This window comes from Chroicocephalus ridibundus, chromosome 9, assembly GCF_963924245.1.
Source record: "Chroicocephalus ridibundus chromosome 9, bChrRid1.1, whole genome shotgun sequence".
NCBI lineage: Eukaryota > Metazoa > Chordata > Aves > Charadriiformes > Laridae > Chroicocephalus > Chroicocephalus ridibundus.
In genome coordinates, this window is record NC_086292.1 from 35,798,206 (window position 1) to 35,823,142 (window position 24,937).

General features: G+C 36.2%; 1 protein-coding gene across 2 annotated transcripts in view; it reads right to left on the reverse strand.

Annotated features, from left to right (window-relative positions):
• The window catches only part of UNC13C (unc-13 homolog C), a 228,370-nt gene that overhangs the window by 161,574 nt on the left and 41,859 nt on the right, over positions 1–24,937 (reverse strand). The window contains exons 1-2 of one of the 2 annotated variants that reach the window (XM_063345627.1): positions 20,814–21,428; positions 8,523–11,739 (exon numbers count right to left, since the gene is read on the reverse strand). The exons of the other annotated variant lie outside the window; for it this stretch is intronic. Coding sequence (XP_063201697.1) covers positions 8,523–11,487 — 2,965 coding nt within the window. The 5' untranslated portion in view covers positions 11,488–11,739; positions 20,814–21,428. Of the gene's footprint in view, positions 1–8,522; positions 11,740–20,813; positions 21,429–24,937 lie in introns of those variants that run through there. 2 annotated transcript variants of the gene reach the window in all.

Sequence of the window (24,937 nt, forward strand, 5' to 3'; positions counted from 1 at the left end):
TACTTTTCCTAAAAAAGGAAGTTATTCTCTAAACAGAAGTGGTTTGGGGTGGTTTGTTTTGGGTTTTCTCCATTTGTTTTTAATAGCCAAAACATGGATGATTTCTGCTAAACCTTCCTCATTAAGGATGTGGGATTTTTGTGGGTTTTGTTGGTGTGGGGTTTTTTTTTCAATGATGATTAAAGAACAGGTATAGCTACCCCAGCAAAAGGGCATCTGATAACAATAGAATTTTTTTTGACTCCCAGACTGTTACACAAGTGTATTTGTGACACGTATGGTCCTGATGTAACGCACACTGATTGAGTAAGAGTTATTATGCTAAATTGTTGATCCTTGATTTATTTGGTTACTATCCTTTTTTCAAAAAGATGAAGTGGTACAACTGAAGATTTTCTGATAAACAGGAAGCCTGTAACTACAAAATTAAAATCTAATCAGCCATAAGAACACTATTATATTTTCTGAAAGACATATTAAACCATTTTCTAATGAATTCTTTTACTTAAGGTTTCTAAAACTCGGGATTATTTTTTAACAGATCTTGGAAAAAAACATAACTTCTTGTTAATAGGGGTTTGCTTTTATTTGAATGTTAAAAGTCTCTAAGATGATGATCACTACTCTCAGTATAGCTTTCCTTACTCCCTCTTTTGACAGACTGAACGCATAGTAGCAGCAAACTGAGGCAGATCCTCCTTCTATGAAGCCCTAACTTTAGAGTCGGCAGTGAATGTAACTACTTGCTCTTTCTTCACAGACAAAAGATGGATGTATCATCTTAACCATTAACTGATTAGATTTCCTCATGTAATTTTTCTAAAGCAACCTTTCCACAATTCTATTAATCTCAGGGTGAACGGACTACCATATGCTGTCTTAAATCTCTGTTACCCCTTCTCCCCATCAAAGGGCAGATAGAGAAGCGGGAAGGGTAAAGTCTTATACCTGACTCTAGAGTGAAACCAGTGGCAAGAAACAAAAATAAATGCATAGACTCTTATGTGCACAAAACAAGCAAATGCAAGAGAGACTCAGTCAAATTGTTATGTATTGGTTACATGTTGGAGTTGTTCATAATTCTTTAGAACACTATTTTACTTCCTGTAATATTACCGGAAGATTCCTAGAGTGCACATATGTATGTGTGTGTGTGTATATATATACATGAAAAAGGATTTTCTAGAATTTTAGCTGAGCAGGTTGAATGCAAGAATATATTGTATTTATCAATTCCTACCCACATCATCTGAAAAAGTATTTTGTTTCCCCCCACTTCAGCTTCTTACCCCCCACAAGAACATAAATAAAAGAAGTTTACCTGACCAAAAGACAGGCACAAACATGAAGTTAAGAAAGATAAAAAAAAAAAAAAGGACAGTTGGAAAAACTGGATTATTAAATTCCGTAGTTCACTGTCATGCCCAATACAGCACCAAAATAGATTCCTTAACTTGCAATAAATCTTGTTTCCTCAGTACCACACATCTATTCAGGTGTATAGCAAGGGTATCTATTTCTTCCCCAGCCTGTTTACACAATACATCTGTTCCATTGTCACTGGCTTCTGCTGTGAACATGAAAGGAAATTTACACTGATGAAAAGTCTCTGTAATCTAACTGTTTACATTATTTACATACAAAGAGAAGAGCAACAGATGAATCAACTTCTGATAAAATTTATTATGTCCCCAAATCTAGTTCTTTATACCTCATACGTTAGGTGAATATATATTTATTCTTTCTAAACATTGCAGAACAACTATATCAGCCACATAGCATACACAGTCAGCCCTTATATTAATAAATTCTTTCATCACCCCAAGTTAAAAAAAAATAAAAATCTTTTAGGGATACGGCAGAATACAACCAAAACCTTGTATCACTGAATACTGTTGTTTCAATATTCTGAAACAGAACAGAAATCTGGGGGCTTGGTGTTGCTGTTAACTTATTAACTAAAAGTGCTCCTGTCTGGGCTATTCTTTCACAATGTTGCAAAGACTAATTACAGCATACTCATTCATTAACTTCTTTTTATTTTCCCCATTAGACTATGCCTGAGGCTGGAAAGATAAGAAATGCCATTGGGCTGAGTGAAGCAAAAGAATCTTAAAGAGATAACATAAAAAATGTTTATTTTGTACAAGGTGATGATTAACTCAAAGGAAACTTAAATGCAGACACAACTCTGCTTCAAGCCTTCCACAGTGGGGCCTTCTGGTGAGTGTTTACAATGAAGTACACCTAAGTATGTCAAAACTATATCAACTTAAAGCTGCATTAGTTCAAGACAGCTTGTTTAGATTTAATTATGCCTAAGCCTTCAATAGTACCACAACACTATTATTCACTAAAGGATAAGTATAAACTGAAGTTTGTATTTAATTTTTTAATACCAAAATACTTGAAGAAATGAGGTGGTAATGACAACAGGGGGGTCTTACAGATTTCAAAGAATTCCTGCAAGACAACAAACTGTTACTTTTGTTATGACAATGTCAGACTGATCAAAAAGGGGAAAAGATAACCGTTATCAACAACCTCTTTTATACTCTGGTATGAACAAGACTGACTGGTCAGTGAAGCAATTTGCAGCTCAGTTTGCCATAATACGTGCAAATATACATGTTCTATTTTTATTAATTGCTGTAGTATTTTATACATTAAACTAGAATTCTGCCATCTGACTAGACATCCTTCCCTTACCCACCATCAGCCTGAGAAGGAACTTTACTTTTAAGTAAAAAAAAAAACCAAAAGCAAACGCAAACCCACACACAATTCACAGTATTTTAATCAATCAACATAGTTACCTCAAGTAATTAGGAAATAAGATAGGATATATGTCTACTTTTCATTTCGCTTTCTACAAACAGTGATCCTTTCTTAAAGCCCACTTCCAAACACAGCTAAAGTAGATTGAGTGCAGGAAAACTCTTTAATATTTAAAAGAAAATTACTTTCTAACAGGCTTCTTATTTCCCCATTACAGTCACCACCAGCCAATATGCAGTTGCCATAACCAAGGTAATGGTTTTATTTATCCTGTTTCCACCTGAATGGCTATAAAATGACTTATTCATTCACCAAACAATACCAGATCCATTGATTTTCATATGGGCCACCATATGAAGTGGTGCTGGGGTGCTGCATCACCACTGATCTTTTCAAGTCCAAATACACGATTTATATTTATGTAACAAAACTCGTACAATACTATCAACTACAGTTCTTAGTTACTATTAACTGTGCACCTATACAAGTGTATTAAAAGCAAATGTGACGGAGGTAAGACATAAAGGAAGCAAAAGCCCAAGTTCCACAAAACAAGGTTCAATTAACTTCTAAAGCCTATACTCTCTGGGGAAATACAGCTGACTCGGGCAGCTCCAGCAACCAGTTACTATAAAAAAAGCTAGAAAAGCTGTCAAATTAAGAAAATATATACTTGTTTCAAAAGAGTGTAGTTTGAATAGACAGTTTGAAATATGCATTAGTAATATACTATTTTGTTGACAGCTTTTCTTAATGTGGAAACAAATGACCACACTGCAAGGGGAGCGCAGTAACACATTACTGGTTCCTTTGGTTTCAAATGTTAGCATCATTTTTCCTCCTTCAGGCATACACAAAATAAGACTCTATTACTACTGATTTCTAAGTTCGTTCTTCAGTCGGACACTACTAAACATAATACAAATCTTTCCTATAGAACAATAGAAAATCCACTTTCATCCACATGTTAAAGCGGCAGCTCCCAACCCTGGCCTCTATAACTTGACCTGTCACTGTTTGTATGTATAGAGTAAGATGAGCTCACCCATCTTGACACCATAAATGATTTACAGGCTACTGGGAAGGGATGCCATCCAGAGGGACCAGGGCAGGCTTGAGAAGTGGGCCCATGTGAACCTCATGAGATTCAACAATGCCAAGTGCAGGGTCCTGCACCCAGGTTGGGGCAACCTGTGGTATCAGTACAGGCTGGGGAATTAAGGGATAGAAAGCAGCCCTGAGGAGAGCAACTTGAGGGTGTTGGTTGACAAGAAGCTCAACATGGGCTGACAATGTGCACGCGTGCACTCACAGCCCAGAAAGCCAACCGTAACCTGGACTGCATCACCAGCAGCATGGCCAGGAGGTGATTCTGCCCCTCTACTCCGCTCTGGTGAGACTCACCTGGAGTACTGTATCCAGCTTTGGGGCCCCCAACATAAGAAGGACACGGACCTGTAGGAGCACGTCCGGAGGAGGGCCACAAAAATGACCAGAGGGATGGAACACCTCTCCTATGAGGACAGGCTGAAAGAGTTGGGGTTGTTCAGCCCGGAGAAAAGAATGTTCTGGGGAGACCTTATAGCAGCTTTTCAGTACTTAAAGGGGGACTACAGGAAAGATGGGACAAACTTTTCAGTAGGGTCTGTTGCGATAGGACAAGGGGTAATGGTTTTAAACTAAAAGAGGGAAGATTTAGACAAGGTAGAAGGAAGATTTTTTTTTTTTTTTTTACAACAAGAGTGGTGAAACAGTGGCCCAGGTTTCCCACAGAGGTGGTAGATGCCTCATCCCTGGAAACATTCCAGGTCAGGTTGGATGGGGCTCTGAGCAACATCATCTAGTTGATCACGTCAGGGGGATTGGACTAGACGGCCTTTAAAGGTCTCTTCCAACCCAAACTATTTGATGATTCTACTCTATGGCAGAAAATTCAGACCAAAGGCTTTTTAAAATCTGACCAGTCACCAAATGATCAGTCAGATCTTCATCAACTAGATCAAGAAGCTATTGCTTGTAAACTACCATTCATAGAAAGAGTCAATATTATTAAAAGCAACTCAGAAGAGCGCATGCAACTCTGGAAGCTTATCCAGAGTGACAGTTTCATCAGGAGAGAGAATGATACTTATTCTAAGGCACCTGTAAAAGATAACAAGATAGGGATGGAATGAAAGAACCCACTAGGGAAAGCTAGAAAATAACAATAGAGGACTGGAACAATAAATAAAAGGGTAAGAGTTATTTTCAATTACAGAATACAAAGAAACAAACCATTGGCTAGCATTTCTCTGATATTTTTCTAAAAAGCCTTCAATCCTTCCATTAATATACATGCATCATCACAATGCCTTACAGAATGTCCTTACAGAACTTCAAATCCAAGGATTATTCACGTACTGCTCACGTCTCCTCTCATCCATATACCCTATTACTTTCACTCCAGTATATCTCCAAAAACACGTTGTAATAAATAATACATAAGCAATCAGTGCATAGCGTATTTTTTCTCTCCAGCTAGAGACAGAGAATAGGACTATCTGATGGGGCTCTTGTGCACAAATAAATTATTTATATATCAAAGTTTCAATGACCTTACCTCATGTGTTATTAGAATGAAAATAATAGCATTCTAAACCTTTCTTTTGTACTAAATTGAAGAAATAACACTACCATATTACCTGGCTATATCTCTGGCTGGCCAGATTACTGTCTACCTGTTCCTGCCTACATGTAGAGATGAAACAATTCATTAAACAATAGATTATGCGTTGGTTATATAATGAAGACTAATTCAAGGAACTTGATCTGCAACTAGTACTTTTCCATCCACAAATAAGAAATCAGAAGTTGACTGTGAATCAGTTATAGAGGTAAGAGACAAAAAAAAATAATTCATAAAAGTAGTGTAAGCCCTACATCAGCTATTAGTCACTCTTCTTTAAAGGTATTACTGCTCCTGTAAATATTGAAAGGAAAATACAGTTCCCCAAACCACTGTTTGCTTAAATGATAAATTAAGTATTGTGTGGATGTGCATGAATCCACGTAAATAAGAGGGGACAGGTTGTGAAAACTGACAGGCTACAAACTGTACCTTTTGTGTGTTTTGTAGAACTCCTTTTAGAACTGATTTACAAAATGTTGTTTCCTATACTAAATCAAAATTGCTCTGCAATTCAAGTAATAAACAGAAGTTAAACATGTTTTATCTTAGAGGATAAACTGACATTGAGAAGACATCCTTCTTCAAAGACTGCATACAAAGCATTCAAAAAAATGCATTTCCTTGTCACAGAACAATTGAGGCTGGAAGGGACCTCCAGGGGCCACCTTGTCTAACAACCCTGCTCAAGCAGGGTCACCTAGAGCTGATTGCCTAGGACCATGTTCAGATGGCTTTTGAATATCTCCAAGGACAGAGATTCCATCTGTGGATTCCGTTATCTGTGAATAGACCGTCTATAATATCAGTCATCTAGCTCATTGAAAGTAAAATCATGAAAGATTTGACTGCAATAATACTGCATGTCACTCAGCAGAAGTAGTTTTTCATGTAATGTATTCTTTTCGTAGGCTACTCCAGCTAGGAAATATTTTTGAAAGCTTTAAATTCTGAAGAATTGTTAGGTGTTCTGCATACATCAAAAGGTAAAATATTATATTCACCCATTAGATATAAAACACGAAAGACTTAATAAGTTAATAATGGTTAATAAGTATTGTCAGGTATGCTACAGACCTGAAAATATGTTTGTAACTAATCAGATGGTGACTGCTGAGGCAGAATCCCTGATGGAAACACATGGCCTCCCTGTTGGGGTTGAAGATGAAGTATGAAGAGAAAACAGAACTGTTATTCAAGAGTCAATACATACTGTTTCAGAGTATTCTGAAAAAGTAGTGTTGCAGCAGTTCATCTGTAAATTCCCTTTGACTTCTTGCTGTAGTCCCTTCTCTTTTATTTCAGTGGGAACAAAAATGGAGGTCCTAGTTTGACATCTTACAACCATGCAGACACTTTATGCCCCATAGACTACACCAAATAACACGTTTTCATAAACTTTCCTTAGGGTAAACTGGCTTCTCTGTAAATATAGTGTAAGAAATGCTTCAGTAATTCAGAAGAAAACAATGTCAACAGACTGAGATTGAAAGAGGTCTTTCACCTGCTGAGTTAAAGGAAGAACAAACACACTTAATTCACAGAACTGATTGCATGGGATGTAATATCAAAGATAGTTCTCATTTTCTAACAGCCTCTGTTATTTAATAACGTATACAAATGTACAGACTTTAAATAGTGGAACCAATTTGAGTTTCACTATTTGTATCTTCCCTGTGTGCTTTCTTTAATTAGGCCCTCAGACCTTTATATTCCTATTGTACAACAATGACTAGGTAAAATGACTGTGGCCCCCCGCTTCCATGCCTCAAAAAATCATGAAAAAGTAATGAAAATACTAGTTTTGCCAGCTATTTCTTCATACATACACCATCTAGTGTCTAACACAGTAATGTAGAAAAACATCTGCAAAAGTAGTTGTCCATGTACAAAAGAAACTGTATAGCAGCTCAAGCTTTGTATGCTCATTACTACTAAATACAATCTTTTGCTGAAGGCACAATCATTCATCTTTAAAATGAATGTATGAGATGATTATTTTATTTTTTTTCAAGGCAGATAAAGAAAGCAAAGATTCAGTCAAGGTGACAATTACCATTTGGCCAGCTATGGTAATTACATGCTCCCAATTAAATGCACATGCAATATTATAACGTTAGCATTACAATGTATGTTAATATTGAAAATCACCATATTTATGTATTACTAGAGGTATTAGTTATGTATATGACTGTCTGATTTGAAGTATGCCACAGAAGATAAAGATCATGAATAAATCTGTGTCAACACCCTCTGTGAGGTAAGTTCCTTTGTACCGCCGCTTCATACATGGATGCTACCATTTACAATCCACCTCTCTTTCCTCCCTACCCTTCTCTTCCCTTTTTTGGGGACTGACTACTTGTTTGAGGGCTTAATGGGAGTACCAATAAGGACAGGATTAAAATCATTTTAGACTTGCACCCTCACAAGTACATAGCAAGTTATAGGTTGCATAAAGGGTGCAGAACACTGCTCATCAGGAAGGATCACAGAACAGTTTGGGTTGGAAGGGACCTTAAAGATCATCTAGTGCCAACCCCCTGCCATGGGCAGGGACACCTCCCACCAGACCAGGCTGCTTAAAGCCCCATCCAGCCTGGCCTTGAACACCTCCAGGGACAGGGCATCCACAGCTTCCCTGGGCAACCTGTTCCAGTGCACCACCACCCTCAGAATGAAGAACCTACCACACCTTGAAAACTGTTAAAGGAAGCAATGCAATATATGAACACTCTGGATTACTCCTGTGAATAAATTTATAAAGCTATAAGAAAACCAAGAACATTGTACTGTTTAGTTCTTCTTATAGGATTTAAATCTTGTGAAATTTAATTTTCAAGTTACTGAAATTCAAAGCAACACAACTGCTTATAAACATGTTTGACTAAATATATTCAGAAAATTCCTTCAAAACAAACTTGTAAAATATTAGCCTTTTGACTTCCATGGGACTATTTCACCCTAGGAACAAACCTAGGGATAAACTGAATTTTTGTCACCAAATTCAGTGGAAGCCGGATCAGAAATTAGCGTCCAACAATGTTTTACTTAAAAGACAATATTAAAATACTATTACCTCCAGCAAGGATCTTTTCTTCCAAATCATTCATTTGTTTCTTATATGCTTTTAAAGCAGCTTCTTTAAATGACGGTCGTATTCTTTTTTTCTTTGGAGTTTCAGTAAGCATCTCTGGGACATTCTGATTTTCATCTTCCCTTACTTCTATGTCAGCAGCCATGTCACTTTCAACTTCCAATATCTCTTCACTGATCACACCGTCAAAATGCGTGTCATATTGCTCCTCTGGTAGTATTGCATATGGGGTTTCATAGGAAGGCTGCACCAGTTCATATTCTTGGATCTGCTCACTAGTTTCACTACTGTTAGTTCTATTTTCTAGTTTAGCAAGGACTTGTTCCATTACTTCTACATAGTCTGTTTCATTCTCACCAGGTGGTTCAATTAAGTCTTCCTCATATTCTGCTTTGTAGCAATAAGGCTCAGCATAAACATCAGAATCAAGTGTTGTACTTGATTCATTTGCAGTAGACTGAGATAAAGTTCTAAATCTTCCCATGAAAGATGATCCACTGTCTTCATACCCACTTAAACTCTGTGTACTTTTATTCCAGACTACTTCTAAAGCTGACTTAGCACGTTGAAGCGTAGATCCAAATTTAGGAAAGCTGAAAGTCTTATCAGACAGATCTATGCTTAATCGGCTATGCCATGATTTAGGGGCTGTTTCTTCCGAGTCATCGCTTGGTAGTTCACTCTGACTTCGGTACATCATAGGCAATCTGTTTTGATTCTGATAAGAGGAAAGAGAATTTGTTTCCTGATAATCATCGTATTGACCAGTCCACTGACTTTGTGATTCACTATCAAGGCCTGGACATGACGGAGAAGTACCATCAAGGGTAAAATCATAGCTTTCCGTATCATACTGGAGGTCAGAACTTTGGCACTTTCCAAAATCTGTCTGTTGATCTGAAGGGCTGCTCATATCATACACAAAAACTTCCTGCGTGGATGAATCTAGGCCCAAATCTGCCCCTTGTTGCAACTGATTCCAGTCTTTCCATGGGGAAAGATCATCACGTAAAGAAAGCTGAGAATCACTATAGTGGCTTCTGTCTCCAGATGCACATACTATTCCATTGCTTACGCCACTGTCAACAGTTTCTGTGTTCTCTACTTCATTTTGCTCTGGATACTGTTGCATATCTTGGACAAAAGTCTGTTCCTGGGAACTGCCATACCAGTTTGTAGAATCATCTTGCCTTCGCTGCCAAAGTTCTCGATCGGAGGAAGACAAGAGTGAACTGCCATTTGTTCTGCTAAAGTACTGATTTTCTGAAAAATCCTCAGAGTAAGACTGACACAGTTTTGAGAAATCTGACTCTGAACGGCTAAGTTTTGGTGTTGCAAAGTCATTCTGTAAATGCCATAAAGGAGTCATGTCTGAATAATAGGTTTTTGATTGTTTTTCCATGTTGTCAAATTCTGGTGACTGACTGCCATAATTTCTTCTGTTTGAAAAGGTGCTATTGTCAGCAGTTCTATTAAGGTCTTCAGTATTTGGGGACTCAGTATTCCCCTTTGTAGTGCTTGTTTTTATCTGAAGTGCTGATTTAGATATCTTTGCGTAACTGTTCTTATTTATATCTGATTCCAAGTCTTTATCACTGTCAGGTGACTCCCAGTCATGCATTTTAGTTTTCGTCTCCACAGTTAAAAGCTTCATATCCATACTCTCGTATGTCTGAGAGGAAGGTAGTCCTCTTTCTTTTTTGTCTTTTATGTCATGGGAAAATATGTCTGTAGAAATTCCAATGCCAGTTCCCTTAAGTTTATAAGACTTTTTTAAAATCAAATCTCTCTGTTGTGATGACTCAAAGTAAACAAGAATGGGTCTTGGCTTTGCATTTGGACAGTCTCTTTGCTGCCCCAGTCTTTGGGCAAACTCAATTTTAATAGTACTTTGTGCCTCCGAGAACCCCATTTTATCTATCAATATTTTGTAAACTATGTTTTCAGTTTTTTCAAGCCTCTCTTCAGGCACATTTAGAAACCTAAGGCTTGCTTTGTTTCCTGGATGGCCTATCTGCTTAATGTAGTCGTGTATGTCCCGAGTTTCTCTTCTGGACTGTACAAATCCAGTTCGCAATTGTTCAATTTCATTTTGTACAACTTCTACGCTACTAGAAATTTCGTCAATTGATTGTTTCAGAGCATTAACATGCCCTCTCAATTCAGAGAGTTCTGTTTCAATTTGACTTATTCCCTGAAGCTCTTTAAAGATCATTTCCATAACATCATGGGTTTGACTAATACAACCTGTCGAACTAAAGCCAGGTTCAAGAGTATTTGATTTCTGGTGACGGCCAGTTCTGTCTAGAGATTTACTTCTTAAGCCCCATGTTTTCTTCCATGTACTTAGTTCTGAGTCTGATGAGACACATTCTTGGCTCTTCTTCCATTTCCTTAGCTTTCGTAAAGCTCCCAGCTTCAGTGTGTGTAAAGTGCGTTCTCCATCAGAACTTCCATCAGATGGTGCAAGGCTGCTTAAGCTTTTTCTGTTGCGTCTCACAGGCATTGTGTGTGATAAGTATTCGTTTTTCTTGCTATTGCTTTTTACTTCACTTAACGACTCAGAATATGAACTGTCATTTGAAGACAGATCTTGAACTATATCTTCATCATTACTGTTTGTTACAAAAATATGCTTTTGCAGTCCATTGGCAATAGCAACTCTGTAACTGAATGTTGGAGAAAGTGAAAATTCTCTATTACTTTCCTCTTCTTCAGTTGATAAGTTGCGAGCAGATGGACACTTGGCAATCTTTTTAACGGTGCTTTTTAAAGTATTCGAAAATTTTGGATTCTTTGTTTGTCCAATCTGAGTTAAGTCTTGTTCCTTTTTGCTCTGACAACTCTCTTTCCTTTTTGTACTATTTCCCGATTTCTTTGTAAACATTCCTTTGCAAATCTTATATAAGTAAGATGAGATCAGGCTCTTTAAGAGGGCAGAAACCATGGAGTGTAATTTATATTAATCTGTTTCCACAAAACACAATTTTTGTTCCAAACAAGTATTTGTATCTCCAACAGGATCATCAGCAAATATTTCATCAACAGAGACTATAGATATGTAAACTGCTGATGCTCATTTGACAGCAGAAAAAAATAATAAAAAAAATCACACATCTGCTTGTTTGAAACCAAATCCTGAAGGGGTTTTGTATGTCTTGCAAAATCTCACTCTGTTGCACATGGTTTCCTGAAGTGTCTAAAAAGAAGGGAATGACATTACAATGTTTGCCAAACAAACTTATGATTCAATAACACTTATATTGCTTTAACTGGGTTACAATGGAAACACAGAGCAGTTAAGTATTTATTTATACTTTCCCCATAACCATCTGAACAGAATTTTTCATGAACGACTGAAGCTGAAAACAGTTCTAGGCAAATATTTTTAACATAAATGAATCAGCTATACTTATTTACAGGCTTCTTTGTCCAGTTTAATTCTCTGAGTTTAACTCAGATATTTGGTATTAATGCTGTCTACTTTTTTTCAGAGTAATGACATTTCAATTTAGATCCATATGATATACAGCACCGGTCAAAAAACCGACAGGGGAACAAGTTATTACTAGCTAATAAAATAGAAGTAGAAAGGCCTCTCTTGATTCATCTTTGGAGCAAGGCAGGATTCTGTGCAACAAATCAGTACTGTATTCGTAAAGTACTGTTCTATCTTGAGATTGAATTATGCGCATGGCTATGGTTTGAGAAACGGATGCTTTCTTTTTATAACAGATTTTAACACGTTCTGGCAAGCCAGGATTTAAAGGGGGATACCCCTCCTTGGTTTCTCTTCTTTAAGAAAAAAAACAAAACAAATGTATAGAAAGTTACAAAAAATCATAATGGCAACTGATGGAATGTTCTCATCCAGGTTACTAAGTCTTACATTGTTCTGATCACAGAAAAAAAAACACCAAAAGCCTACACAAAACAAGAGGAAGGGGGAGAAACAATATGATTTACAAGTCTCAGGAGAAAACTAGGTGCCATTAAAAAAGGAAAGCAATTTGGAAGAGTAAGAAAAGATTTCATCAGGTACCTGGAAGCTTCTATTCCATAAAACAAAAGCTTGTATTCCATAGAAACACAGTCAACGTATTTTAAACATATACACCTACTTTTTTGTACAGCATATCATTGACCTCCCAGTCTCATAGTTGCAGAACAAAAACAGGATCTCAGAAAAATCCAACAAAGAAATAGTTCTTAAAATGGACGTTTCAGTTTCTAAATCAGCTAAAAATTCTTTGGCAGAATAAGAAGTGTATTTAGATACAGGGTATATGAAAATTTGCTCTGTGGTGTCTTAAGGGGAATAAAGGGCATGAACTGTCCTCCTTGTCTTCAAGCAGTATGGAACTGTATGAAACATTATGATCCCCTCATCCACCTCAAGATCTGGTCTTTTCATTACAGAGTTTGTCTTCACTGACCTTACTATTATACTCTTGTTATGGTCAATAATAAACACTAGCTACTGATTCATAGTGAAGCAGCAAAATGCACCATGTTGAATAGAGCCAAAACAAAGCTGGTAAAAGCCTGGTTGGCTTCTGGAATCCTGGAACAGAGGATGTAAACAGACTTATTTCTTTTCCAGTTATAAGAAAAGCACAAGAGTGAGCAGAAAAAGAACAGACAATATTCTTCAGCCTTCCTAAAGTTGCTGTCTGTTATTTTCCAAAAAGTGAAATATTTGTGGCACATGAATCACATTTTTAACATATATGCATCAGCACAGCTCTTGTGACTTCTCTTTCTTCCAGGCTTATGCCCAAAGTCAAAGTATTAAGAGTGAATTAAGAGCAAGCAACGTTTGGAAGGAAAAGAATGCTCAATGAGACTGTATGCGATTTTTGAGGCATGCAAATAGTATCTCTCAGAATATTACAAAGCTCTCACTAGAGCCAAGGCTGCCTCGTTTTCACATATTATTAGTAGAGAAAGGAACCATCCTGGGACACTTTTCCAATATCAAAGGCATGTTTCAAGATGTAGAAACACTTGTTAACCATTCAGCCCTTACACCGAATGTTTGTAACCATTCGTTGAACAAGACTTGAAGCGTGACTGCCTGCCTCCTCTGCCCACACAATCATAGCTTCCTAAGTGCCCTCTTATACAAACTTCACTCAGATGACTTGGACATTCTCCTCATTGAAAAGACTTGAAACCAAAAACCTATAAACAAGCTAAAAGGCTTGTTTACTGGCTCAGCCTACAAAACATCAAGAAATAATGAAGCTATCATTGGAAACTGGAACATTTCCATTCATTTTAAATAAGGTTTAATCCCTCTCTGTACAAGAATCTTGATTTCATAGCCAGCCATATATATTTGTTTTATCCAATGCCTAACCTATGCTTTTTATCAGGGATAACTGAAAGTACAAATAGCTGCAAATTCAGTACTCAAATTTATTTAAACACAGTTTCTGACAGTGCCATAATAAAAGTGGTACTGTTACAAACAGACACAGATATGCTAAATGGAGCAGATTTATTTTCTCTCATGCGAGTTCCATTCCACCTCAGCTATATTAGTCATATGATCTGTTCATCAGTTTACAGCCTACAATTGCTCTGTCAAACACTCCTTTTCTAAAATTGTATGTCTAAACATGGAATCAAGTTTGAGTCCTTACAGGTCTCATCCATTTCTTTTCTTTTTTTTTTTTTTTTTTTTTTTTTAAATTTGCATTGGGTTGTTCTTAACATTTTAAATCAGTGTAGGTTAAAACTCTAGGAAATAAGGAACAGTCTTTTGAGAAGCACATAGGACTACGTCAATTATGTGAATGAGCTGCAAGTTGTCATTCAGTGATTTTCTGGATTTATCCAGGTCTCCCAATAAACCATCACAACCCCATTTTTTATTTTCACTTTGCTTGCTTATTGACTTAAATAAATTTATATGATAGAAGTTGAACAGAGATGGGTTAACCCATTCTAAACATAAGGAATCAAGTTGAAATGTTACAGCAGTAAAGTACAGACTTGATGCTAGATTATTATAGAGCAGAAAACTAGAAAGTGTTACAGATTCTGAAATTAGAAAGAAAATAAATTGTTAGTGGGTTCCTTCTGTACAGAAAGGACACAATAACACTTCCTTCAACTTTTTACCCACAGCAAGTCTGAATATAGACTTTTGTCAATCAACTTGATGGTGAACAGGTAATTTGGATTGATTTCAAGGATACTGTTGATAACAAAGCATTGTCAAAATAAAACTTGTCAGTTGGAGTCATCGAGTATAAAGGACCTTATTCCAAAGTCTAAAACTAATGTGTCAGGTAGAAAGGGGGTGGAGTGGGCTGTGTTAAGAATGTTAGCTTTTTAAATAGTGCAAGCAGTGTATTGTAGTTATATTTCTGAACACCACATTCCCACATTTTTTTCATTCTATCAAATCCAGCCCTCTATTTTTATAAAGAAAGAAAACTGAATCATCCTAAAAAAACCCCTCAATATTTAAAAAGAATGGCTAGACCACTGCTGACCTTCTGTTCAAATCCCAATGAATGAAGCTGTAGATCAGCAGCCCTCTCCATTCAGAGGTAGCTCTGTGGATGCAGACTGTCCCCTCAAAAAAGCAAGAAACAGGCAGAACCATAGCCCTGCTTCACCTTTACGCTATTTATCAACTACAAGGGGCCTGTGTGTATTGGAAGGGCACATGGAAGAAGATGAAACTGAAGTGTAGTCTCCCTCTGTAAAAAGGCAGTTTATGTCCAGATCACCAAGACACTAGGGGAAAACAAAACCTAACCAAAGTGTCTTTTTCTGCAGCAATGCCACTCTGCAATACTGCTAAAGTAGTCACTACTGCCTATAGCAGCAACATCTATTTGTGATATGCAAAATGCTTCGCAGAAATTAATTAATTACACATGACAAACAAAATGTAAACAATGCACTTTGCAGTTGCAGAAACCAAGGCTAAGAGAGGTTCTCTTACTATCAGGAACATAAGGAATCAATAACAGAATAACTAGAATTCAGATCTACAGATTTCTCTAGTATGGTCTTTCACTTGTCTTATGGTCTTCTGGGAATAAGGTTATCCTGACATATAACTGCACCTACCATCAGTGTATGTTTGTTGGGCAAAACCTATGCTACCTTTCTTCAGACGAGCATAACTGTGTGTAGTCCAGATTGCTTCATGAGTTTACTATAACAGCAGCATTATACTGACAATCATCTCAGATGATCTAATTCAGAAGAACTTAATGTGAAACAATTATCTGCTCCTTTATATTCTTCTTAAATTCTCCGTATATTCTAAAATACTGACATTTTTGATCTGTGTTATTGGTGAGTCTCTCAAGGTAAAGTGATACTCATCTTAATCCTGCACATGCTACTTACATGACCTGCCTGCAGACTCCGGCAAAGACAAAGACAACAGCAAGAAAGTAGTTCTGCCTTCTCTTTTGGATAACTACTCTTTGTTCCAGGAATTCCTCAGGTTTTCACCAGCAGAGTTTTACCCTATCCTATCACCCCCTCCAACATTCACATGAGAGCACGGAGTGCTATCAGCACTCTCTCCTTTTGGCTAGAAAGCTATTCCTATTGTCCATCAGTATCATTTGGACACTTCACTATATCTGCTTATTTAGCTGGTGATATTTCTTTATGGATCCTGCTTTTAATGTATCTAACCACCATCAAACACATTGCCTTTCTATTTATGGGGAATGTTACCAATACAACTAACCGCCAAACTGCTGTTTCAACCCCCAGCCTAAAGAGACGACAATCTGCTTATTTTTTAACCCTCAAGGCCTACTCTGCTGTCCTGAAGAGCTTCTCATCAAGTACACTATAGAATCTAAATATTTAACAGTCATATTGCAAGTCTGGTCATTCATAGCTGTTACTTATCTGTTCTTTCAGCATACAACTTATTCAAGTTTAAGGATAACAACAGATGCAAGTAGCACGTACTTAAAAATTACTTTGGCTCACTGTGATTTAGAACAGTGTCTGAAACAGAAACCATATATAGAACATCACATATTAGTGAATTAACTCAGTTGTTTAACAGTTATTTGCTTCTACTTTATAATACATAGAAGCACACTGTCTTCAGGACAGCTTATAAGAAAATGTACATTCCCAGCTAGCTAGCATGAGTAATTATTCTGCAGACAAAAGCTGTCTTCACTACTCCCCTACTGCTAGGACCACTATGGGAAAAGAGAGGATTTTTTTTGCAGTCAAAGATGTTTTTTCCTCAATTGCTGTTGAGGATGGACATGAATTGAAAAAAATAAAAACTCGATTTTGCAATAATTTTTTCTTACTTTTTTAGTTACATTATTCTCCGCATCTTTGTGTGTTTTCGTAATATTTGCATTCCTCTGAAGTCTTGTTACAGCAACTGTGAGGCTAAAGCTGCCAATCAATTATTTACAAACTACTAATAAAATTGTTGAAAACATTTAGAAGACTACTTATTTCTTTAGAAACGATTGTGTAGTAGGGTATTTATATTACACATATGTGAAGACTATATTTGAAGCAATTGTCCTTAAAGGACAATCACCTTGACTGGAAATCCAAAAAAAAAGGAAGAGATTTGCCAAATATAGTAGATTAATACTTAAATGTGAAGAGCTACTGAACTATCCTAAAGTTAAAATGTGGTCCATTTGGAGAGAAGTAGTTAGATTAGTATAGCATAGTTGAATATATTAATGCACACAAAATTAAGAGACTGCGGATGATTTGGAACACAGCTTCAATAGTATTTGGCTAAATGTACTAACCTTTTTTTCTTTAATGTTTCTAGTTGTTTCCTCAACTTCTAAAATGAAAAGAAGAAAAAAAGAGACTATAGTGCATAAATAAGGTGGCAAGAGTGAACCTGAGAGTCCTTTTACCCCCTTTTACTGTTGTATTGGATTGTAGTGGATGTATTACAGCTGTATATATGATGTATGCTGTCCTACATAAATTTATTTTTAGTCAACACTCATTTCAAAAGCTGCTAAGATTTTGAGATACTTCCCTTTAATAGTCCATTCCTATTTAAATGAAGGCTACAAAAGGAATGGAAAACGTGGAGAGAGAAAAGTTATTTGCTGACAATATGGAGATAATGGTATTTACTAAGTCAGTACTAGGCATATTAGCTTCTGAGTTAGACTACTACATACGTGCTATTATGTCAGATAACCACAAACCTACAAAAGATTTATTGTATGGAGTACAAAATAATCAGAACCTATTTAATGCTTTTTAAAAAAATAGAAAGCATCAACATGCATTTGTCCAAATCTCAGCTTTGTCCTTAATTTTGTGTTTTAATTAGAAGTTTTTCTTTAGAGCATCATATGCTGAGAGCTCAAGTGATTTAATTTACACTGAAGCATAACACATATGCAGAAGATATATTTACAGTATACTGAGTGTACATTCAAAATATTATATAATACTATCATTACAAACTTTCCAGCAACTTTAAACAATCTCTCTAATCATCCCATCAGAAAATATATTAAAAAAAAATCCCTCCATTTTCTTCCAGGTATAGAATTTTAATCGTCTAATTGTACTGGCCTGAGCCTTGGGATGGGCAATTCTCTGCCCTGAATTAGATCTCTCTTGGACAGCGGCTGCCATGGAGTGACTATGTGTGCATTACACCACTCTGTGTAACACAGATTATTTTAGAGAGCCGTGATATTTTTTTTTTTTTTTTTTTTTTTTAAACTACTTACAAAAATTCTCTGCGAAACGTTTAGATTAAGGCAACAACTTTAATGGGTGAAATGTTACTTGAAGCCCTCTGGATTCCATCCTTCCCCCACAAAAAGATTTTAAATCTTTTCTAACTTGTAGTCAACTAATCATTCCATTCAATTTTTAGAAGCCAAAAGTATGAAATGGACAGTTTTTATAAAGAAGTCTTTAGTTCAATAAATGCTAGCAATAATCTGTGACATTTACATTTGAAAAAATGACACAAGCACACACCACTACAACTACTGTTGACAGCAACACACACTAGGATGAGTAGGCACACACAGATAGGAGCCAAGGAGCCATGCTTGCTAAACACCCGAAATTACATTCATTGATAAGAATGGTAGATATTAAAGATAATTTTAAGTTTGCTGCAAAAATTTTATAATGAAAAAATACTTTCTTTGCTTCAATGTACTGACAGCTGTGGATCGATACTTAGATTTCCACCTGAAAGTAAGAACCTGGGCTTTAGATCTATCAACCTAATTGAATGACACAAATAGAATGAGAAAAAGAAAAGCCATACAAGAACCTTCTTAGGTGCCAAAGAATTTTTACGCTTCAGAGCTTCTGTTTTACTGTAATGGTGTCACAAGGCAGACTTTAACATACTACTTCATTCTTCCTAGATTTTCACACCACCACAGTTAAAAGAAAATTCGGAATTTTCAGTCCTCCTCGATATCTTAATGAATAGGAGATATTCTGAGCTTTCAGTCTTCTCCTCGATAAGACTCTGGAATCCCAGTACTTCACCTGTTATTTCCTAAGTGTTTCCACAGCAATATAGTCATTATGACAATGTTGTGCTGACATCACTGCAGGATCAAGCAAATGGTATAGTGACAGAAAACGTTTACACAACTCTCTTCAGGTTGTGTAAATTCCACTGGTAAAACCTCACTTATCTTTCATCATGACTTCTTTCTATATGAAACGTCTTTGAGATTAAGTTAACCATAATTTTTATCATAATATCCTTTACAAAAGTAATTTATTATGAACAAGAGATGTTTTAACCTTAAACCCTACTTTTCACGTATTCTTAATGCTTTTAGACTCAACAGCATTCTCTCAACACTTTTCTCAGTATGTCAATTTATAAACTAAGAATTAGCACTGATTTTTAGAACACTCAAACGTGTCATGTAAATTTACATTTTCAATTGCCAAATCATAGTTGTGTATTACACTAAAGGCATTTAATTTTATATAATCGCTGATGCTTCATTCAGGAAACAACCATTGTACCACCTCCTCTCTGAAAAATAACAACTTTATGATCAGAGTTTATTTTCCACATCAGAAAGCAACTAAATAATGTTATACCAATGAACGCTTTCAAGGCACAAGAATTCCTGTCAGCCAAGGGTTAACATCAGTATTAAGATGCTGGAACTGACATTAACCCTTTTTGTATCAACATGTTATAAAAAGATATCTTACTTAAAACTGGGCTGCATTCAAATTAGAAATGCAACAGAATATTTTAAGAGATTTCAGGACTACTGAACAAGCAGATAAGCATTATTTTTAACATCTTAAATGTTTTCAACACATTTTTACTAGATATGTCCATTATAAGACAACTATTAGTGTCCTTAGTTTAAGGGCACATAGCTTTATGTTCTATTTCACTTATTACACAATATCAGTAGTCTGTTGAAAAAAAATATTATTAATAAGACTAAAAATGCAATAGGACCTAGGTGACTACAGAAAGCTGGGGGTTAATGAATACAGTCAGATTTTTATATCAGCATAATTCTTCCTCTTAAAGCAAAATGAACCATCAATCTCATAGTAAAAAATTAGTTTCAGTTACTATTACTTGGCTTATGGAATTGCAAGAGGCAAAATTACTAATGTTATCTTCTTGAACTTAAAAGGATGGACAAAAAAGTATTAAATAGCTATGGGGTTTTTTTAGGTTATGGATTGAGGGAGGTATATGAGAGAGAGTATTCTAACTCAGGTTTAGCTGTGGAACAGAATCAAGCATGTATTCTAAGCAAGCTGCCTCTTCAAAAGAAAGCTGCAGGGTGTTCATCTTGAAGATTAATCAAGACCCAGAAATACATAAGCATCCGTAAAGCTCAATTTATTACTAATCCTATCATGAACTAGGAAAAAAGTACTGGCAGATATAACCAAAACATAGTATGTTTTCACCATCTATTCATACATCTAAATTATTTATCTTTTTATACCAATTATAATGTTCCAATTCATTGTGAAATCAAATACTATACTGTCTTACTCAAGTCATATTGCGAACTTACCAACATGACAAAATAAACCCCCCACTTTTTAATGAAGTGTTGATTGTAAAGTCCACAAGCCCAGACAGTTTCATCAACATTATAGCATTAGAAAGCAAATCAGTTACAAATCAATGCATAGCATTAGCTAGAACAGCAGGAGGTACACTCAGAATGAAAATAAGGAAACAAAGGAAACAGAAAAATGCATGTAGAATAGATACAAAAATACAAAGAGGATACATACCTGGATTAAATTCTTCTTAAAAATAAAACACAAATTACATACCACCATCTTTATATTATTTTCCATTTATGCAGAAATACTGTACACAACTCCATTAGTATTTTGCCATTGTTCCTTCAGCTTTAAAAACAGTACAATACAACATGAGGCTCCTTCTCAGTGATTCAACTCAAGTGCAATCAGGCATGCTGTTAGTCCGCAATGGTATCTGTTCTAAATTCCCCAGTATTCCCTAGGCGGCATTAAATGTTTTTTTTTTTGTTGTTTTGGGTTTGTTTTTTTTTTACTCTCTCTCCCTTTTTTTTTCCTCCTCCTACAACTTGTACTAACAGCTAAGAGTAATCATGGTGTTAGCTACTAATTCATTCTGCCGCTCAGCTTTATTCAGCTTTATTTCTCCTCTGTAATAGCAGAATGGGAGTCAGCGTCCTACTCCTGCTCAAATACAACATCAACATGAGAGAACAGTAATCATCCTGGTGGTTTATGTGCTGGTAACTTCACCCGTTGCTGTTTTCTCCTGCCACCGCTTCTGAATGCAGTATTTGCTGCAATAGCCACAGCCCTCCTGCGTGGAAGGCAGCCCCTCTGCTTCACAGATAGAGTAAAACAGGCTTATTGAGAAGCCTTGCTCACAGAAACACATGCAGTGCATCGTGAGAGCTAGCAGGTGCATCAGTGGCCACAAGGATAACAGCGTGAGATAGTATCTCTTGCTTGGTAGGGCCACGTTTCACCTAACCTTTTATTTATCAGTGTGACATGACCCAGTGAAAAAACTGTACAGCTATTTCTTTCAGCAGTGCTTTCATCAACAGCTGATCATTTTTGGTAATGAATCTGCTAAATAGGTTCACAACTATTATCATTCCATGATTATTTAAGGATGTTCCAGATAATAAGAAGCATATCATTCTGTTTTCCATGAAAAATATTTTGTACGTTCCCAATTAATACGTAGATGGTAGGACTCAGTCATTTGTTTACTGGGATTCAAATAGCAGAATGGATTATTATTGTGCATGCAGCGAGGAAATTATCCTGTACAGAATACAATGGGTGTTTCTTCAAATGTTAATTGATTTAACAGTGTGTGTAAGGCCACATTTAGCCTCACATATATTGAAGATATAATTAAAACTCTGAGACATGAAGGACTATGGAAATACATCCAGAATGATTCTATATAAAACCATTCTACATACAAAGTATACACATAACCTAAGTGTAAAAGTTTCACAAAACATGTGTACATGCATAAAACCCTAGGTATACTACTATCCCCTTTTATCTTGGGAGACAACAGCACTGAAATGCCATATGAAATTCAAAGTTTTCAGCTAGTAAATTATGTGTATGGTTCCTGTATAAAAACCCCTAAACTTTGGACTTTCTGGTAATAGCTGACACATTTGTAAAAGATAAGCTTGTAATTCAGTTATTTACTTAAAAATATATATTAAGGATACTTTGAACAAAATGTAGCACTTAAAAGTATTTAAGAATTCCTAATAATGCTCATTTAAAGCTTATTGGTTGTAGCTTTCACATTCTGCAATCCTTGTATTATTGTTAGAAATGAGATCTTGGGATACAATGCTTTTTAAGTACAATTTATAAATGGACCAGTTCTAGAATAAAATCTCTTACATACAGTGGTAAAATTAATATTTCAGATTTTTTTGTATATCATTGTAAAATAATTATAGACCATCATATTTATTATGTCCTGCTGAAATGAATGCAACCTATAAATATTCCATTAATTAGATTTATAGTTAAGAACTAGATGAATGAATGCTTCATTATTCAAATCTTATTGTAGTTATTAGCCTGTGGCATTTAGTTAATATTCTGTCTAAACTTAAACTGATGCTTCAAATCTGCCACAGTGCATGCCAACAAAGAATACAATAAAACTTTTATGTAAGTGCACAATAGGAAATATTCCATTGATGTCAATACTCAGCGATATAGTCCTAATTACATGAGATGTAACAACAATGCCTCTCAAAATCAACAGGACTACTCACGTGAGGGTTAAAAAGAGAAAAAAAAACAACCAACAAATAAAAATAATGCAGCCTAGTCAAGCATTGTTGTGTATCAGCAGATAACATACTTACAAAAGAAATACATTAGGTTTTTATCGAGATTAAGCAAATGGTCTTGAGACTACAGAGACAGTAGTTATTGGGAATGTTTTGCAAAAAATATAAGGTTTTGTCATTTAATAAAAAACTGATTGCAAATAATGTTATAACACTTAATGTTGTCATCTTCAAGCAAGTTCCTAAGTACTGACCCTGTTTATACTAATCTGTTATGCTACCGGATGTTAAATATTTCGGTTTGATGACACTTATTTGACAGCCGAGAATAAACAGGGAATTCTGCTCTGCCAAATGTATCATTCAATTCTTATTTAAGAAGGAAAACCAAACAACAATCCAAGACCTTCAGAACTAATTATGACTTATCTACCCTGGAATTAAAATTCTGTGTAGAACTTGCCCAAGCCAGCAAAATGCTGACTTTGCTTGTAATGATACTGACCAGTAAGAATCTAGTTTCATGTACAAATAAGCAGTAATTACTTGCAACTGTAGTTACCCAAATCCATCTTCATAACAAAGTTATGTTGTACCTCTGTTCACGTAACCCTCACATAGGTATGACGTTAAGAACTTTCTACAGTAAATATATGAGCAGAGGTTTCCATTCTGTATTGTAGCTAAAATTCTCACAGTTCTAGTAGCTGAGATACTTGTAAGCCAATGACTGGAATGACACTACTGTGCATCTTGAAAAGGCATCCATGTCAGCCTTCAATAAACTAACACAAAGGAGCAGCTTGCAGGCGTGGGCCATTTGCATTTTTGTGGTTACTTGCCAGTAACCTCACATGTTGATGAAGCTGGCCTTAAAGAACCACACCTTTAAGGGTTCACACCGATTGTACTTCACAAACACAGTGTTTAAGACATAACTCCCACATGTAGAAGGAACAGGAGAAATACAGACTATGTACAGAGATGTTGCAATTTGTTACACAATTCTAGCCAATCCCTGTATCTTAATGGAGAAAACCAACAAAACCCCACTAAACCCAGACACCACACCCCAAACAAAAACCCCAAACCCCAATGAGCAGCTATAAGACTTCATGGAGAGAACAGCTATTCTGTGTACCTGTTTCCAGGATTATGTGGCCGTGAGTTTCAGAGATGATTCTTGGAATTCTTAGAAATAAAAGTCTGTCCCGTGAAAATATTTCAATAATTTCTATCATTAAGTAATAAAACCAGTGTTAAATAACATATAACTAATAAATATTATGCAACTATTTATATTGTTTAATACTTATATTGAAATGGTGATAACTATAAACTGATGGAACAACTCCGAAGTAATTTATATTTCATGATGGATTTCAGCCTGTGAGTTGGAAAAGCTGTCACAGAATTAAAACTATCTCTTTCTCCCACTCCCCACTTCCCCGGTCTGCTTAAGGGATGGATATTTCATCCCTTCCATTAAAGAAAGGCAATAACCATGTCAATTCTTAAGGCGAATGAATCAATTTAAAATAAATCTAATAAATCCGTTGTTATATCACAATATTCTGACCTAGTCAGAGACGTCCAGTTTGGGGGTGTGTGTGTGTGAGAAGTGGGACCGAGTAGAAGGGCAGTCTCACCGAACCCCCCCCGGCTGCCTTCAGCCGCAGAGCAGCACCGCGGCCCCCCCGCTCCCCCGGCCCCGACCGCGCCCGTGCCGCTCCCAGCGCGCCCCCTGCTGGCGGCCGGCCCCCGGCCCGGGGGAGCCACACTCCATTACATCACGCTGCTTTTAATGAGTTTTGTTTTAACCCGTGGAAAGTTCTCACGTCTACAGCTCCTAATAGAATTTCTAGTCGACTGAAAATACAAAGACACGTATAGAATATAGCACCCCATATCCACCCTTTTTTGAAAGCACACAGTTTTAGCGATAATCCTCCCCATAAAAGATTTTTTTTTCTATACAGTGATTTTTTTCTTTACTGCAAAGCTCAGTGTTTTCTTCTAAAAAGAAGTATAATAAGATGGGAAACGAGAAAATAACTATTCGAGATACAAATC